The sequence below is a fragment of the Crocuta crocuta genome, unplaced genomic scaffold, assembly GCF_008692635.1.
Source record: "Crocuta crocuta isolate KB4526 unplaced genomic scaffold, BGI_CrCroc_1.0 scaffold309, whole genome shotgun sequence".
Lineage (NCBI taxonomy): Eukaryota > Metazoa > Chordata > Mammalia > Carnivora > Hyaenidae > Crocuta > Crocuta crocuta.
The window spans coordinates 1648502-1669298 of NW_027531581.1; the positions used below are offsets into that span (position 1 = coordinate 1648502).

General features: G+C 34.5%; 1 protein-coding gene across 1 annotated transcript in view; it reads right to left on the reverse strand.

Annotated features, from left to right (window-relative positions):
* The window catches only part of ST8SIA4 (ST8 alpha-N-acetyl-neuraminide alpha-2,8-sialyltransferase 4), a 100812-nt gene that overhangs the window by 42149 nt on the left and 37866 nt on the right, over positions 1-20797 (reverse strand). Inside the window, 1 exon segment of the mRNA XM_077772755.1 lies at positions 12498-12791. Within this exon segment, the coding sequence (XP_077628881.1) occupies positions 12498-12791 (294 nt within the window).

Sequence of the window (20797 nt, forward strand, 5' to 3'; positions counted from 1 at the left end):
CAGTTGATTAATTAATACATTGCTGGGAAAACAAGCTATGTCTGTGGAGATTCAAGTCTTCTTATTGGCAGGGTTTCTGTCTGTGTCAACATAAGCTGACTGGTAGATATGATTTCCAGTGGTACCCAGATTAATAAAATAAGTTGTTTTCTCCATCCAGTTTGCTGCCCTGATTCTTTGATTGCTCTAAAGAACTAACCCTGATTCAAACCTCAAAGTCTTTCTTTGGTACAACTTTGCCCATTTTCATGATTCCATCTTCTGCCTCTCTGTACTTATGCCCCAACCCCTACCATAATGAATATAGGCTTTCATCCTTTCTCTTAGTTATATGAAAAGATAAATAAATCTTTGCACTTCTGAAATTTACAACATAGAAAACAAAGGGGAACAATAATAATACATTCTGATTAGTGTTCTATTAGAGACACACATCCTTTGTAAAGAGAATACAGAGAAAAGACACTCACATTAATCTCTGAAAAAGGGATAAAAGTGAGGAATTTGTTCCCAACTGCAACTCACCTTTAAACTGAAACATGAAAAAACAATGGAAATGATCCAGGAGGAGAAAAAAAAAAAAAATGCATACCAAGGGGGGGAGGAAATCAGGATATGTCATTGTCACTGAGTGCCATGAAGGCTTCTCCACTCCTCAAAAGCCATTTTAGATACTTTGCAAAGCCTTTTAGTCTCAATGAGAGAGAAATATGTTGGCCAAGGGCAGCCTAGAAGCTCTAATTCCCACAGGCTCCTTTGTGAGCCATACACCTGTGAATCATTTCTCAGATGTAAGCCATTTATATTTTCACATTCCACAATGAAACATAAATGACATGAGCTGCTAGGAAATAATACTGTAACACAAGGATAACTGGATTATGATTTCAGGAAACACTGCAGTTCCAGAAGGGTAAACATCCGCATCCCCAGCAAAAAAAGAAACATCCCATCATAGAAATATCATGAGGTTTAAAATACCCAGTATACAGTGTTTAGCTACTCACAGACATTAAAGATGCATGCTTTTTAAAATAAATATTACAGCTGTGTTGCTCATTGGTCAAAATAGAAACCATTTGAAAATGTTTTTGGCTTAAGACTGAATTTAAAACAAGTAAGCCATTTTCAGAAAACATTTGGAGTGAATGTCACGATCTTCAAAGTTGTTTCTTAAAATTACTTTTCCTTGTGTGACTTTGAGTTGGTTCAATATTCCAAAACAATCCATTTGAATAACAGTGATGAACTCATATTTCCTACCAATGGTTTATTTCAGTCTCTATTTTTACTGGGAACTCCACTGGGAGCCTGGTCTGATTCAAATTCTGCAAACTCATGCCTTCTACATGAATTTAGCCTACAGAAGATCACCCTAATTTTAAGTAGCCTTTTATCTTTGCATTCATTTAAAATTGAAAGATTTTCATGTCTGAAAAATGAGTGCAGTAACTAAAATCTGAGAAATGGTATTTTTGTGTCAGCCTTAAAACTGGAAAAATATTGATGCTAAAAGATGTGTGAAGATACAACCTGTTATTTGTTAAGAACCACATTAAAAAATTATACATTCTATATGTTTACTAACTTGAACTCAAATAAAATCTTGAGAGAAAAAATTTTAAAAATAAATAAAAATTTTAAAAATCATACATTGTTATGTATACAGTGGAATATTATGCAGACATTGAAAGGTTGGTATTGTGTCATTTGCAACATGGGTAAACCTAGAGAGTAGTAGGCTAAGTGAAACAAGTCAGACCAAGAAAGACAAATGCCATATGATTCAGTCATATGCAGAATCTAAGTACAACAAATTAATAAACAAACATACAGAAAATAGAATCAGACTTATAAATAGAACAAACTAACGGCTACCAGAGAGGAAGGAGGTGGGTAGATAGACAAAATGGGTGAAGAGGAGTAGAAAATACAAACTTCCCATTATGGAATGAATAAGTCATGGGAAGAAAAGGAACAGCATAGGGAATACAGTCAATACTATTCTTTTTTTTTTTTTAATGTTTATTTATTTATTTATTTTTTAAATGTTTTATTTATTTCTAGGAGAGAGAGAGAGAGACAGCGTGAGCAGGGGAGGGTCAGAGAGAGAGGGAGTCACAGACTGAAACAGGCTCCAGGCTCCGAGCTGGCAGCCAGCACAGAGCCCGACGCGGGGCTCGAACCTACGAACCGCGAGATCATGACCCAAGCGAAAGTCGGACGCTTAACCGACTAAGCCACCCAGGCGCCCCAATGTTTATTTATTTTTGAGAGAGCATGACTGGGGGAGGGGCAGAGAGAGTGGGGTAGACAGAGGATCCCAAGTGGGCTCTGTGCAGCAAGCTGGATACAGGGCTCAAACTCACAAAGCATGAGATTATGACCTGAGCCAAAGTCCGATGCTCAGCTGACTGGGACACCCAGATGCCCCTAATCAATCAATGATATTCTAATAGTGTTATATGGTGACAGGTGGTAGCTACACTTGTGATGAGCATAGTATAATGCATAGAGAAGTGGAATCACAATGTTGTGCACAGAAACTAATATAACATTGTTTATCAACTATATTCAAATAAAAAATTAAGGCAAAAAATTATATGTTGTAACAAAGCAGCTAACATGTGCTTCTTTTCTTTTAATAGATATACTCTACTAATGAAAAATTTAGAATTAGCTACGTAGATAAAAGGTGAGCTAGAGATGTCACTTGATTTGATTTCTGCAAGCCTTGTTATTCCTTCCTACATTTAAGTACACAAGCTAGAAATTATGACCTTGATCATAAAGTGTGAATGAAGTACTCACAGCCTGCTAGTTTATAGGTTGCTTACCAAAAGAAAACATCAATGATCCAACTAAACCCCGGGAAACTTAAGAGGGTATATAAAGTGATATCCTATTGTTAAACACCATTTTATTTAATGACATAAATGGAGAAATAAGTATATTGCTCATGAAATATGCAAATTAATTAGTATATTATATTCTGAATAAAAGGAAATAATTCCAAAGTTAGTCATTTCCAGTAATAGTGTAAAAGAATACATATGCTCCCAACACAAGATGAAATTACTAAGAATAAATTAAAGAGCATAACAAATACCAACAAAATAAATATAAAGTGGGAAATTTTTGCCATATATTAAACATGACAAAATCAATTTTTGAAAATCCTAAGTGATGACAGGTTGAATATGAATGTATCATCATTTTAAAGAAAGTATGTTATTGGTACTGTTTGACATGCAAAAGGTCCAGCAAACAACTTGTATGGGGTACTATTACTATGTCATATGCTATATAATTATTTATAATAATGTATTATATTATATATCATATACTGTGTTATGTGTGTATAAAAGATTAATAGTATATTGAATATTGTTATATGTTGGGTGTATACATAGCAGTAAATATTACTTTTATTTTCCTTATATACAATATATAAACACTACTCCAGAAATCATTTTACATAATTTCCATTTATAGAATGAGCTATGCTTTTTAAATAAGTTAATAATTTTAGAAATTTAAAGAGAGAACAAATTCAATAGCCTAAATGGCTCCCTAACAAACATATATTCCTATATCTTCTATATCTATACATATTTGTGTGTATATGTGTGTGTACCTGTTTGTGTGTGTATATATATATATTTTACCAGCAACAAGAAACATTTAATTGGGGGTGGGTTAGTTTAATTATGGTCTTGAAAAATATAAAGAATAATTAAATTACAAGAGAAATTACTTTGAAGCATGAATATTATAGTAAGCTGCCTCAATTATCATGATGATTAAGTTAAACAAAGCTTTTTATTTAGGTTAATGGATGACATTTCTGAGGATGTTTCTAAGTATTAAGTACAAATGTGTACTGTTGTGTTTTGAATAGTCACTTAAAGCAAGGACAGTTAAAGCACAGGACCAGTGAAATTAAGCACTGAAAAGAATCTAAATGGTTATTTATCTCAATACCCACATCTTAAAACAGACAAATCTGAGCCTGAGGGATGTAAATAGTCTTGTCCACGGACAGAATGGGAGTTTTATTTTGACCTTCCTTGTATATTAAACTCCTAAATAATTCTTGAAAATCTCTATACCAGTGTTTTCAGTTTGGATCAATGTAGAAACAAGTTTTAAAGAGAAAAGGAATATTTTTTTCAGAACCTGTAAAATACATCTGTTAACTCCAATTTGAGAAACTCTGTTATAGGTCATAGGATATACCAAGCATTTCAAATGAAAATTCTTAATTCCAAGCAAATTTAATCCAGTCATATAGTCACTTTTATTCACACGTGTACATTTCTTTTCTAGTTGTTAAATTATCCTTTAAATAAGAAACATTTGGAAGATTTGTTAAATATAAGGGTAGCATATATATATTCTCCACTAAAAGATAAAAAACAGAAACCATAGGTAGAACTCATAAAAATGTTTAAAAATCTGCATGAACTCAATTTATCTTTCTCTTAAAAATCATTTTGAGGGTGCCTGGGTGGCTCAGTCGGTTAAGCGTCTGACTTCATCTCAGGTCATGATCTCACATTTCGTGGGTTCGAGCCTTGTGTTGGGCTCTGTGCTGACATCTAGCTCAGAGCCTGGAGCCTGTTTCAGATTCTGTCTCCCTCTCTCTCTGACCCTCCCCTGCTCATTCTCTCTCTCTCTCTCTCAAAAAGAATTAAAAAACATAATTTTGGTGAAGATGTTGTTTACCAATTTTTAGATAACTTTACAATTACCAACTATGACAGTAACACATAGAACATTATGAACTTTTATTAATCTCAATAGTCACAAATCCTTAATCAAAGTGTTTATCTTGATTAATAGAAAGTATCTTTATCAACTTATAGTCTCTATTTTATGAATATTAATATTAAAACAAATAATTAAGGTATAATGACAAAATAGGACAAATGTATTATTTTTGTTATAGTAGGATTGAAACAATAAGCTAATGGATGATATAAATTTATAAACTGATTTAGACTTAAATATTTAATTTTTGGCTTAAATACTTTAATGCTTCATAATAATTGTCAGGGGCAAAGGATTCAAGTATAAATTTTGAATGTATTTTCCAAAATGATTGTAAACAAATCTAAAGGTTTTATGTTTATTTATATTTGAGAGAGACAGAAACAGAGACAGAGCATGAGCAAGAAGGGGCAGAGAGAGATGGGCACAAAATCTGAAGCAGGTTTCAGGCTCTAAGCTGTTAGCACAGAGCCCAATGCAAGGCTTGAACTCAGGAGCCATGAGATCATGACCTGAGCCAAAGTTGTACATAACCAACTGAGCCACCCAGGTGAAAAAGAAATCAAAGTTTAAATCAATTACGCTCCTAAATATAAATATCTAAATAGATGTAAGAGAATTATAATTAAGATATCAGAGAATAGAGATGAGAACCAAAAGAACAAACTCACTAAAGTAAAAACTTCAAAAGAGGCAGAAGACTATACACCACTCTAAGCAAGAACTAGAAATTTATATATAACATTTTATGCATATAAAACATAATTTTAAAATACACTTATCTATCTATCTAATCTCTTTCCTTGGAGAATTCTTAAGAAATTATCAGGGGTGCCTGGGTCACTCAGTCAATTAAGCATCAACTTTTGACTTTAGCTCAGGTCATGATCTCATAGTTTGTGAGTTTGAGCCTCACATTGGGCTCAGTACTGACAGTGTGGAACCTGATCGGGATTCTCTATCTCTTCCTCTCTCTCTGTCCTTTTCTCTCTCTCAAAAATAAATAAATAAACTGAAAATAAGAAAAGGAATTATCTATAGCACTTGGGAGTAGAACCGAGAATTTACTTTTTTCATGCTAATTTATTTTCACCATCTTAAAAAATGAGAAAACAAAGTATAACCATCCCATTGAATAAAACAGCACTTGGCTATTATGCATCAAATTATGGTAATTATAAAAAATAGGACTTTTTTGACTAACACTAAGTATTTTATAAAATATATTTTGATATGTCTCATTTAATAATTTAAAATTGTATCTTAGGGGCACCTGGGTGACACCTTGGTTAAGCATCAGACTTCAGCTCAGGTCATGATCTCATGGTTCATGGGTTTGAGCCCTGCATCAGGCTCTGTGCTGACAGCTAGCTCAGAGCCTGGAACATGTCTTCAGATTCTGTGTCTCCTTCTCTCTCTGACCCTTCCCTGCTCATGCTATCTCTCTCTCTCTCAGAAATAAATAAAACATTTAAAAAATTAAAATTTTATCTTAAACTATTCCATGGGTTAAATGTGTGTTTCAGGATATTGTGTGTTGCACATTGATAATTTTATTATAAATGTAATAGAATCTTGAATTTTTTATATCTTGTAGTCACATTTTTTTTTAAATGTTTTTTATTTATTTCTAGGAGAGAGAGAGAGAGACAGCGTGAGCAGGGGAGGGTCAGAGAGAGAGGGAGTCACAGACTGAAACAGGCTCCAGGCTCTGAGCCGGCAGTCAGCACAGAGCCTGACGCGGGGCTCGAACCCACGAACCGCGAGATCATGACCCGAGCGAAAGTCGGACGCTTAACCGACTAAGCCACCCAGGCGCCCCTTGTAGTCACATTTTTAAAGTTTCAACAAATCATTTTAGAGTTTCAAAATCCCCTCTTGATTCTTAAAGTCTTACCAAAATTATTTCTCTTTCACAAGGAAAACTATAAAATAATAATAAAAATATGTAGTCATGTGTAGCTTTTGAAGAAATACCAGAGAAAAACTTGCAACCCGACATCAGTTTAATGCATTCACGGTTCTTTTAAATTTGTAAATATATCTTTTCTTTGTCCCCATTAGATGACCCTTTCATTATTTTGTAAGATTGTTTAAACATTAGAATCTAACTATCTCTTTTCCTTACATTTTATTTAATATGGCTTGGGAAGAATGACCATTCATTAAAACATAATCTAAGAATCTCTTAGAGTTTTGTGATTGAGGTTATATTTTTGGAGCTTTATTTAAAAAAAAAAAAAGCCCTACAATTAAATAGATGTTTGAAGTTGGTAAGCCGTCATAATTTTGAGTGAGAAGAAAGTTTAAATAATGAAGGTTGACAGTATGAAAACTATCTAAATGATTCTCATTGTGTTCAGGAACTTTTTGCTTTCCAAATCACTTAAAAGCCCCTCTCATTTTAACATAGTGATTATGTGCACACTAAACTGCATGTACTAGGTGCTCTAAACATTTTATTAGAGACAACACACTCCAGGAATCAACAGAGGCTATGCAATTCTCTAAATTATTGTCCTGAACTTTATTAACCACAGTGCTTCAGAGAGATGTAAAACAGATACTTAAAGAACAGATCTTTGGGGAGTTTGCTCTTGCTTTCATATCATGTCAGTCTGTTTCATCGGTATTCACACTTCCTTAATTTTCTTTCAGAGTTCCAGTAGCTTTGCGGAATACAAACATTATGTTGCAATGCTACATTGCATGCATTAATGCATTCATTTCATTAATTCCATGACTGAAATAACCTTTCACATACACCACATTTACAAATGTCCAATGGATTGGAAAGGTGAAAAGCAACTCTAGAGCTACTTCTTTATATCCTGGGTCACAGTTTAGAATTCAACCATTTGACTTGCGAAGGGGGAGTATGTAGATGGATGAGCAGTAAAGTAGCAAGGTATGTTTTTCATGGAGAAGTCAAAACAATTCTTGTTAAAAAACATCTAAAGCATAGTAATCTAAAGAAAGTATACCATTAACTTCACCAGTTGTCAGAACTTTGGCCTTGTTGCTCTTTGGAATAGAATGCTTAGGTGAAATAGTTTATAATGGTTATGGAAGGAATGTGGGTAAGACAAAACATGAAGAGTATTGATTAACTAGTTATTAAAAGGATCTGCACTCTCTCTATTTTTTTAAAGTTTATTTTTGACATAGAGAAAGAGACAGAGCATGAGGCAGGGAGGGGCAGAGATAGAGGGAGACCCACACAGAATCCAAAGCAGGCTCCAGGCACTGAGCTATCAGCACAGAGCCCAATACTGGGCTTGAACTCATAAACCATGAGATTATGACCTGAGCTGAAGTTAAACACTTAACCACTGAGCCACCCCAGCATCCCCCTGCACTGTCTATATTTAAAAAAAATCTATCAAAAGGGGCATGGGGGTGGCTCAGTCAGTTAAGCCTCTGACTCTTAGTTTTGGCTCAGGTCATGATCTCATGGTTAGTGAGTGCAAGTCCCACACTGCCAGAGCAGAGCTTGCTTGGGATTCTCTCTCTCTCCCTTTCTTTCTGCCTCTCCCCTGAAGATCCTCTCAATCTCTCCCAAAATAAATAAATAAATTTTAAAAATCTGTAAAAAGCCTACACAAATCCACAGTTGTTAATCATGTATAATTCTACTGTAATTTATTGAAAATGTTCCATTTCAACCATACCTCTTATTTTGTGCTTTGCCATTGAGATTGAATGAAGAAATATACAACAGAATTTAGGGAACAAAAGTACTGATTGCAAGTTTATATGGAGAGGCAAAGACCAGAATAGTCCATGCAACACTGATGGAGAAGAAGAAAGTCAGAGGACTGACACTACCTGACTTCAAGACTGACCATAAAGCTAGCAAAATCAGGACATCACAATGTTGGTGAAGAAAAGACAGTCAACAGAACAGATAAAGAGCCCAGAACTAGATCCACATAAATATAGCCAAATAATGTTTCAGAATAGGCAAAGATAATATAACAGAACAAATATAGTCCTTTTTTTTTAAGATTCTCCCAGCACCATCTTGCACTGGAAGTTGCTGGGTGCAGGCTGTGCATGCAACCAAACTTCACTCCTGCCTTCTGATATGTACCCCCACAGGCTCCTCAAAGATATTCTTTTCAACAGATGGTGCCAGAATAACTAGACAATCACATACAAAGAAAATAATCTAGACACAGACCTTATACCCATCACAAAAATTAACTCAAAATGGATGATAGATCTAAATATGAAATACAAATCTATACAATTCTTAGAAGATAATATAGAAGAAATCTAGATAACCTTGGGTTTGGCAATGAAGTTTTAAATATATCACCAAAGGCATGATCCATGAAAGAAATAATTGATAAACTGGTCTTCATTACAAAATACAAACTTACAGATGCCTGGGTGGCTCAGTAAGTTAAGCTTCTGACTTTGGCTCAGGTCATGATCTCACAGTTTGTGGGTTCAAGCCTGGCTTTGGGCTCTGTGCTGACAGCTCAGAGCCTGGAGCCTGCTTCAGATTCTGTTTTTCCTTCTCTTTCTGCCCCTTCCCCATTCATGCTCTGTTTCTGTCTCAATAATAAACATAAAAAAAATAAAAATAAAATAAAAATAAAAATAAAAACTTATGCTCTGCAAAAGACGCTGTCAAAAGAATGAAAAGACAAGCCACAGATTGGGAGAAAGTATTTGCAAAAGACATACCTGGTAAAGGAGCATTATCCAAAATATACAAAAACCTCTTAAGCTCAGCAATAAGAAAACCAACAACCTGACTAAAAAATGGGCCTAACACTTCAACACACCTCTCACTGAAAAAGAAACAAATACACTTATTAAAAGATGCTCCACATCATTATGTCATCAGAGAAATGCAAACTAAAACAACAATGAAATATCACTACCTTAACTATTAGAATGGCCCAAATCCAGAACACTGAAAGCACAATAGTGGATATGTGGAGTAACAGAAACTCTCATTCATTATTGCTGACAATACAAAATGGTACAACTTTTGGCAATTTCTCACAAAGTTCAAAATACTCCTAACATAGGATCCAGTAATCATACTCCTTGGTATTTACCCAAATGAGTTAAAAATTATGTCCACCCCCAAACCTGCAGACAGATGTGTACAAAAGCTTTATTCATGAATGTCAAAACTTAGAAGCAATAAGTGAATGAATAAACTGGTACATCAAGACAATGCAAGATTATTAGCACTAAAGAAAATGATCTGTCAAGCCATGAAAGACATGGAGGAGTTTTAAATGCTTCTTGCTAAGTGTAAAAGGCCAATGTGAAAAGGCTTACTATTTGATTCCTACTATATGACATTCAAAAAAAGGCAAAACTATAGACACAGCAAAAACAAACAAAAAACAAACAAAAAACAAACAAACAAAAAACGTTCTTACCACCAGTTAGTGGGGAGGAATGGATGAATAGACTGAACACAGAAGACTTTTAGGTGAGTAAAACTACTCCTTATGATACTATAATGGTGGATACATGTTATTATACATCTGTGAAAACCCACAGAATGTACAAACTAAGAGTGAACTACAGGGTAAACTATGGACTTTGGCGGGTAATATTGTGTCAATGTAGGTTCATCAACTGTAACCAATGTACAGTTCTGGTATGAGATGTTCATAGTGGGGCTATGCATGTGTGGGGGCAGGGAGTATATGGAAAGTCTCTGTACCACCCTCTCAATTTTGCTGTGAACCTTAAACTGTTCAAAACAGTCTATTAAACTAATGCTAATTCAGAGTAATATTAAATTTTATCAGCTTCCTAGAATCAAAGAGTACTTCAAAAAATTTGTTTTAGAATCTTAATAAGCTATCACTGGAGTATGTATGAATATTTGTATGTGTGGGTCAGGGTATATATGTCTCCGTGTGTGTACAAGATAAGACAATAAGACCACGTGCTATCTTTAAATTTTCTCACACTCAAATGATACTCAACATTAACATATCAAAAAATAAGATGTGTTCTTAGCACAATGCTTTATAAAGTTACCCCGTTAAAAATATATTTTTTTCCTTCAGAGTCAAACTAATGGCCAGGAATCTTTGTAATTAAAAAAAAATACCTCTCCTCCAAATTAATATATTTTATCTTACTTTGTTGAAGCTTCATGAAAGAATGACTGTTGAATAACCATAATTTAGTTATAAGAATGCAATTTAATTGTGTGCAGAATAACACAATCTAAGAAACTGTCTTGAGCCTTAAACAAGGAAATGGTAAATCCTGGAAGGAAAGTATCACAATAACAAAACAAAATGAAAACACCTTAGCCCAGCCCCAATTACAGTATATGAAGCAAACTATTTTTAATTTTGGGCTTGGAAACTTGTTTTTTCTTTTAGAACTTCTATCTGTTGTATTTAATTGGTCCCTTGAACTTGCCCTTCCTTTCTTTCCATGGCCATTAATTCTGCCCTATATTTTTATCATCTTGTGAGTAAATTAATCCAAAAGTTTAATTGGCCTTAATACTTCTAGCACCTCTTCTTGCCAATTCAGAGTCTGCTGTTATGAGACTTACTCTCCTAAATTCACCCATACAACCATGCTTTAAAATAAAATAGATTCTCTTACCAATCAGATCACAAGTTATTTTTCCTACCTTGTATTCCAATGCTCCACAATGGACTCCATTATCCACAAGTTTACCTTGTTCTTAATTATATCTTGTCTTGGCTCACACTAATAATGCAATAACATTTCCTTCTATTTGGCTTTCTCTGTCACCGTCTCTCTCTCTCTCTCTCTCTCTCTGTCTCTGTCCTGTTTCTCTGTCTCTTTCTCTTTTTATCCCTGATAAATAGCTATTCTGTTTTTCATGTCTGGTTGAAATGTTAGACTTTTAAGTGTTCTTTGCTAACACGAGAAACAAATTCTACACTCCTAACAATATACCCTCTTATCATTCGTTTATGTCCTAGCCACTTATATATATATATGTCTGTTTCCACCAGAAAGCCTATACATTCCTTCAAAGAAGTGATTAGATTTCTTCACTTTTCTATCCCCAATATCTGGCATTCAGTAGATATTCTATAAATACACATTACAGGTTATTTTGTGTTATGTATTTTACACATTTATATGTGTATGACTGAACTTGGCCTTTTGGCCACTTGCCACTTTTATATAAAAGTCTATTTCTTGGTTCTACATCTGATTGTATTAATAAAAGGGAAAAGTTAACTTAATTCATAAAAATGGAGTCTATGGCTTTTGGGGGAAGCATTGGGGCATGTTATGTCAGCCAGCCTTCTCTATCTCTAGTAAACCTCTTAACTACAGGAGGGACTTAATTGCTCTTTAAATATATCTAACATTTATGCTTCCACAATATTGCCCAGTAGCCATTTAGCACTTATGTCAGTAGTTTTCTTACCTCAAATTCATCAACTTTACAATGAATTGTTACTACTCTTTAACACGGCAAAACATAAAAGTCAGTAGTTTGCTCATGAGCAGACATAAATAAATGCCAAGTTCAAACATTTGCTTTTTTAAGAAAGAGAATGAGCTAAGATAACACAGTACATAAACAAAACGCAAGTTGCTGAATAGAGTACCCATTATGAAAAATGTAGAAACAGATATCCATTGGGAGATTTTCCTGAAGCTCCCTCCTGTCTAGGGAAAAACGTTTAGTTATGTGTTCCATTGTGCCAAGGACAGACTGGTCCTTTCCAGACACTTACCCTCTGACAGCATGAATAAGTCTCAATGATGGATAGGCAGTTCGCACTTTCAGTTTGTTCTTAAGGATTAATGCATTAACCCACTCCACGTGCTTCTCTCCTCCTTTGACCATGAAAGCAGGGATCCAAAGGACACTGTCATTCAGCATGGAAAGTCTATGCACAAATTTTTCTCTGTCACTCTCATTTCGAAAGCCTCCAAATGCTCTTTGTACAACTGATGGATTCATGGTAATAAAATCTGATTTAGTTCCCACATCTGCAGCAAACTCCACCACAGGGGCTAGATTACACCTGAAGAGGAAAAATTAATGGACAAATGAAAACTAAATATGAAACATTCACTCCTAAAACCGTGTGCATAAAAAGGAAGAATGGGGAACAAGCATTTATTTTTCCTACCAGTCTGGAAAAATAAGATAATCTGCCTGGTAAAATTATGTTTTAAGCAAGTTACCACATATTCAGGAATACTGTCTTCAATAAGGATGTGCTCTCCCGGTATAGGGCTCAAATTGTCTAAGGATACTTTTTGCTGCTATTTTCATAAAACCACTTGGCATAAATTTCTAATCATTGAATTTATGATGGTAAATTCACAAAAGCTCCGTTTCCATGCAGTTGGCAACCTAAAACCACATGCTCTTCTCTAAGTGAAACACACATTAGACTTGATATTCCAATCTGCACCACTTGTTAAACTTAAGTCATTTAAACAACTTTATAGACATAATTAATTGAAGGTGGCTCTTCTGTATCCTGAGATTCAGCAAAAGTACAATTCCTTATAGCATTTTTCACAACCATATTCTTAACTGCCCTCTACAGCCCTAAATGGGAAAGAAATGTAAGAAAAGTGAAATTATCACATTTTATATGTCTTTTTGAGATATTAAATAATTCAGAAAAGCCCTTACTATCAAATATCTTTCTGTTCCCTTTGAGCACATCATCAAAATGTCCATTTTTCCCTGCTATCAGGCCACATATGCTTTGTGGTGGAGGAATAGAATTTGAAGTCCTGTTCTCTCCACTGAAGTTCCAGGGTCTCACAAAGTGCCTACACCTGATTTCATTCTTATACTGCAAGAAAGCTTTGAAAATCACCTTGGATTTTGTCTTCAATCAATTTGTTACTTCTTTCATCCTTATTACATAGATCTTTGGATACTTGACTTAAAATAGTTGAAAAATATTTTTAATTTTCTAAAAAAAACATTATAGGTGAAAAATTAGATATTTAACCAGCAATAGTTTGCTAATTAAAAAAAATCATTTGAATATATTCAATCTACCCCTTCAAGAAAACACACACAGTACATACACACAATTTCTCCTTTTTTCTTTCCTTATATCAGCCTTTAAAGAAAAGGGGAAATAAGCTGATTTCCTCTTTCTGTATTTTTGCAGTTAGACAGCATTATGAAAATTTCTCACATTTCTCTTCCTTGTGTTCTTTGTCACTTTAATTTAGTTCTTGAACAAGTCAAATTTAATTAAAGGGTGAAGCATGTGTTCCACTATTAAAAATACTGGCTTGTATATCTTTCCTTTCTTAATTAATATATCTTATTACTTACTAGATCTCTGGCAAAATTTAGCTACCATAATGAACATCTTACACAATTCATCAAAGTCTATGTTACTTAGAATGAGTCCTCAGAGAAAACAAAAGATAATGCATCATATTGCTTATAAAATAATTTTTCAAGTTATATATATATATTTAATTATACTCACTACATTGTATGATAGAGTAGTTATTTGTCTTTAGCCATGATCCATGCACTATATGAGATTAGATATTATTCATTCCTATCACAGAAAGAATAGTTTGAATGCCATCATAATATTATGAAGGATATTATGAAAGGAAGAGCTATATGTGAACAGAAGCCAAAATGGACATCTTCCTTTGGAACTCATGGTACATTGAGGACGTGATCATTTTTCAAGTCCTAAACTGCACTCCATGTCAACTTTAAAAATAATCTAAAATTCTAACTAAGTTGATTGTAAGATGAATTTGGATATATAGGGAACATGCATTCTGAACATCAGTATTACAGATACTTCTCCTTCCTCAGGTAAAAATAGACAACGCTTGTTAATATTACAGTTAACATAATATATCTTTCTACCAAATTCCTCAACAATTCTTTTCAGAGGATTTCTACTGTAGAAAAACAACATCTCTACTTCATTTTGTCTACAATTGTTAAAATTACCAGAGCCAGCCCAGTTAAAAAAAACAAAGACAACATTCTACTGTATTATTTTTTCAGAGGAAAAACATCACTTAATTACTTTATGTTTTCAATATGTTTTCTTATCACATATTTAAAAATGCCCCTACTGCAGCACCTGGGTGGCTCAGTTGGTTAAGCGTATATTTTCATCCCTCACAAAGCCTGGTTGCCCTATGCTTAGGTCATAAAAACTTTACAATAAAGTTCATGTGAATCAATTACTCTTTGATCTCATGCTCTTGATTTCGGCTCAAGTCACGATCTCAGAGTTCATGGCATCAAGCCGCACACTGGGTTCTGTGCTGGCAGTGCAGAGCCTGCTTGGAAATCTCTCTTCCTCTCTGTCCAACCCTACCCTGCTCGTGTTCTCTCTTTCTTTCTCTCTCTCTCTCTCTCTCTCTCTAAATACATAAATATGAAAAAAAATTTAAATGTCCTTACTCCCATGTTGGCAACACATTTTAGGATTTTAGAACTGACTTTTAGAATTGACTCAGCATGTTTCTTATAACTGTTTAGCCATGTGACTTTTAATAACTAATGAGAGACTCATCAGTAATGTTGAGTGTTGAAAAACAGGTACTTTCCACTAGGAAGCAAAAGTAAACTTAGAGAATAAGAATATTTATGGAGAATAAGGTTGATCTAGGAGACCAACCAATGTATACGATGCAAAGAATGCTAACTGATTGTACTGCTAACTAAAAGAGCATGAGATCAAAGAGTAATTGATTCACATGAACTTTATTGTAAAGTTTTTATGATCTAAGCATACTGCAACCAGGCTTTGTGAGGAATGAAAATAGAGGTACTGAAAATAGCACCAACAGAAGAATACATCATAAAATATAATCTATACTAGCTCTAGGAGTCCTTGGAGTGATTATGTCTAATTTTTCACTGGAAGGAAAGATTAACATTGTGTCCACATGTGGTCAATAAATTAAGTACTCTGTGGCTGAGTCAGATATTTAGTCATATAATTAGCTGAATGCCACATAATCGGGGCAAGCATTAAGAAACCCAAAATAACCAACCAGCTGTGTTGCACTCCTGCAATTCAGTAGACTTGTTGTGAACTTCACAGTGTTACTAGTAGCAATACTGCTGACTGAGCAAGATTATGAATAGATATGCAATCAAACATTCTTCATCTTTCTTTTTTCTAAAATCTTCTGAGTGATTATTATACTCAAAAGTATCCAGAATGTGTAGAATTTATGAATTAACACATTATTTTGCATGCTATTCTTAATCTCACATAACTGATCAGTGACCAGTTTTTAAATGATGGATTTCTGAGTCAAAACTACTGAGTATGTAAGAATATTTAATACACTCAAATTCCATTTCCTTAGCCAAATTAATTTTTTTTGCCATCTGAATATTTTTGACATATCAAAAACATGAAAACATGTATTCAGAATTATGTATGTTGGCCAAACTCCCTGTATACTCTAAGTTACCCAGTTGTAAATTTATTTGTCTTTCTTTACCATCATTAAAAATATGCAGGAATGTACCATAGGCTTCTGAAATTTCTTCTTGACTTCACACCAGATGTGATTGCTTCTCAACATTCCTTTTATACAGAATTGAAAGTACTGGCATTTCTTTCAAGGCTATATAAAATGTTTTAAATTAATTTTAATTCATTTATTTTCTTAAGGAAAGAACTGTTTCATCTATAACACCTCAGGATCACAGAATTCCCTAGGAAAATGTCTTTTAATTTGTCAATATTCTCTGCATGTCCTTTAAGTAATAGCTTAATAGTCTAAGCAACTAGAAGTTCCCCCTTTCAACAGCTCAGTACATATGCCTTGAGAGTTCATTGTTCAATACTATACACAGAACTCTTTTTCCAGCTATTTTACTATTTGTGCTATTTTAGAATGATATAATCTGGCCAAACGATAATCTTGACATTATTGTTAGTAATATTGATAAGATAATGCTCATTCATTTAGCCATGTGTTTATTCTTCCCATGATTTGTGTTATACACTTAGGCTAGCTATAGAACTAGTCATCCAAAATACTAAGGTAAAACAGTGTGCACTGTGATAGAGGAGGTTGTTAATCATTTCTTTGAATGAATAACATAGATTAAAGAAGAAGAAAACATAATGAATTTTTTTTTCTTTTTTGATTATAGACCACACTCTATATTCTTTTTTACCATTTAATGTTCAAACAAGTTCTAAACACATGATTAACATCTTTTTTTCTCTCTCTCTTGGCCAATCCACTGTGTTTCTCTATATCAACACTGAAATCTCTCAACCCAAACCATCATTACCAAGGGAACCACATTCGTCAACAGACTATGCAATGGGAGATAGCCTCTTCTCTTTTCTGCCCCCGGAGGAAGTTTATGGTTCATATCTGCTCCTATCCTGCTTGAGTTTAAGAGCCAAGAGAACAAAGAATATCTGATACCTGTTTCTTTCTTTTTATTTTTTTCAGGTTTTGTGGTTAACCTCTCCAATGGCTAGAGGAAGCTAAAACATGCAACCTATCAGTCAGTCTTCCTGACTTTCTTGAGTGACTGTAGTAGGCCCTGAAAAGACCTGAAGCCAATAATTTTTGCAATATTTTGAGGGAAGGAATAGTATTAGCTCCACTTCAGAAATGAGAAACTAAGGTCAAAGTGGTTAATAAACATGTCCAAGGACATAGTGCATATAAAAGAAAAGCACAATTATTTTAGAATGATTCAGGACAGGGGTTTTAATTGACACTATTTACACATGTGATTTCTATCAGAATTAGAGTAAATGTCAATATGTTCATCCTTCACCCTAACCTTCCTATAGAAGAAAGAGGGCATACTCCCAGGACTTAAGCATATTATACTATACAAGTCCATTCAGCCATATGTTCCCACAAATCTTGAGAAGTTATTAAACAAAGAATTTTAAGTATCTAAACCATAAAAATAATATTTAGATCTCAGATCTCTTGAAGGAAAGGATTTTCAGAATGTTGATAAAAAATTAAGTATCAAATTGATGTGACTTTGAAATATGAAGCATAGGATTAACAGTTAATTTATATGTTGCATAACATTATGTAGTAAACAAAGTGTAAAAATAGAGAAATGAAACATCATGTTGAAGATTTGCATTTCAGTGTGATGGATGGACACAGAAATACACAATCATGCAAACACATATCACATTTTATGCTTGCTGATCAGATAACAATTAATGAAATCCTCAACTTGACAGAAATAAAAACAAATGACACTTATGTCATGAAAATAACTAAGTGACAAACCAGAGAAGGAAATTTTTTCACAAATCCAGATTTGTTTATATTACTGGTAAGAGTGGGAAAAACAGTGCCATATTGTTTCCAGGGAAGTCACAGAATTAAAAAAAAAAAATCAAACTCAAAAATACAAAAATGAGGGACGCCTGGGTGGCTCAATTGGTTAATTGCCTGACTTCAGTTCAGATCATTATCTCATAGTTCATGGGTTGGAGCCCTGCATCAGGCTCTGTGCTGACAGCTCAGGCCCTGGAGCTGCTTCAGATTCTGTGTCTCTCTTTCTGCCCCTCCCCAGCTCACACTCTATCTCTTTCTCTCTCTCAAAAATAAATAACATTTTTTAAAAAAAGAAAAAAATTGAATACTGAGAATTATGTTAGGCTATGTCATTCCCACACTTCTGTCAAACCACAATGGAGCCATGGGCAAAGTTGCTTCAACTGCATAGATATGATTTAATAATTTAGTTTTTTGGGGGTGAGGGTTGGGGAAGGAAGGTTAATGAATGGATATGTTGTGCTTAAATCAAATAATATACTAAATATTCATCTAATATGTATTCAATTTTGGCTTAAATTTTAAGTATAAAAAGTATTCAGCTTAGTTTCTGCCCTCAGTCATCTTTTTTTTTTTTTAATGTTGATATATTTTTGAGAGAGACAGAGAGAAAGAGAGACAGAGTGTGAGGAGCAGGAGAGGGGCAGTGAGAGAGGGAGACACAGAATCTGAAGCAGGCTTTAGGCTCTGAGCTGTCAGCATAGCCCAAAGAGGGGCTCCGACTCAGGAGCCTTGAGATCATGACCTGAGCCACAATTAGACAATTACCCCACTGAGGCACCTAAGCACTCTCCCTTAGCCATCTTTTTAAGAGTAGCTATGTGGGTATTGGTGTCCACATCCCAACCTGTATGGCTTCGGGCAAGTTATTTTAACTGAGATCCAACTTTTTCTATAAATGATGCTGTTAACACTGGTTGAAATGCTATTGAGAAGACTGAAACAAAATATCTGAATTTCCTCTCAGAACTGCTTGCTTAGAGTTGGTAATAAATATTAGCTTGGTAATTTTTTTATATACCCTTTCCATTTGCAACCTATTGTGAGAGAGAAAAAGAATGCATGCTGGCAAGTTAAAGAGCATGTAGATAGAATAAAACTTATTGAACAACAGTGTGAGGGAAAAATTTATTTATAGCACATTTAATAAACCATTTGGCTGGAATTGAGACACCATTCTCCTCCACCCCATAAAAAAACTAATTAGGACTTAAATGGTTGATTCAATGGCTGATTAAAAATGACTTGAATATTAGACAAAACAAGTCTAACTTCATAGGCAATATGAAAACTATTCAAGCTCATAGACATGGCCAAATGTACCTAAGAACGAAAATAGGACACATAAATACAGGAAAAAGTAAAATAAAGTTCTACAATTAGGACTTTGACACAATTCTTATATAAGGTAGTGAACGTCTTTTATTAAAACAGGAAGAAGAAATAGCTAAGGTGTATTTAGCATTCATTATGTGCTGGAAATTGTTCTATTTGCCTTCTTTTCCTGTTTTTCTCATGGTATTCTCATAAGACAGTACTATCATTATGCTTCTCTATTGATTAAGTAACTGAGCCATGGTAAGTTGTATATATTTACAAAGCTTGTAAAGAGTAAGGCAGATTTCAAGCTCTGAAACATTGTGCACCAATTAATTCCTATGAATGAAAAGGAAGATCTAGACACATTTAGATATCTTCATCACAAGTTCAGCTGCACTTGGATGTGATGGAGCTGTATCTTCGATCATCTCAGTAATTTCACTGATCTACATATCTGGTCTGAAGTTCTGGTTGGCTAAAGGAAGTGAGGAAGTTCCTCACTCTCCTATAAACACTCTTCACCAAAGGTGGAGTCTTGGATGCGAGAGGATAACTATCCCGGCATATGGAGATTACTCCTTGGCAGGGATATATAAACAGCTGTGTTTTTCTGCAAAACAAGCAAAGCAAGCAAACATGAAAAGGAATGTGAAGGGGAATAAAATAAGGAGATCATGGAAGAAAGGTGAGGGAACTAAAAGTAGAGGGTACCTGGGTAGCTCAGTGAGTTAGGCATCCAACTTCAGCCCAGGTCACGATCTCAGTTTGTGGGTTCTAACCTCACATGGAGCTCTGTGCTGACTGTGCAGAGCCTGGTTGGGATTCTCTCCTTCTCTCTGTCTGCCCCTTCCTTGCTCATGCTCTCTCTCTCTCTCTTTACCTCTCTCTCTCAAAATAAGTAAATAAGCTTAAAGAAAGTAGATATATATAGACTAAGGAAGAAAAGGGAGGGAGGAAGGAAGGAAAAAAGAAAGGAAGAAGGGAAGGAAGAAAAGAAGGCAGCAGACTGGTGGTGACACACATTTGTCTATTATTTATTTATTTAATTTTTTTTAAAGTTTATTTATTTTGAGGGAGTGACAGAGAGAGAGAGGGAGAATGAGAATCCCAAGCAGGCTCTCTGCTGTGAGCAGAGAGCCCGACATCGGGCTCAAACCCACAAACCCATGAGATTATGATCTGAGCCGAAATCAAGAGTCAGACACCCCGGCAGTTCCATTTAAAAGCACAAGACTGAAATTCAAGTTGAGACTCTATGGCAACATTAGTGGACTACATTCTCATCTCTAAAATAATGAAATTGTCTTAGGTGAGAGTGAGCTTAATGAATGAGTCTATTCATGAGTGAGTAGAATGAGTCTACTCACTGAGTTTAATTTTGAAACAAATACACTGAAGT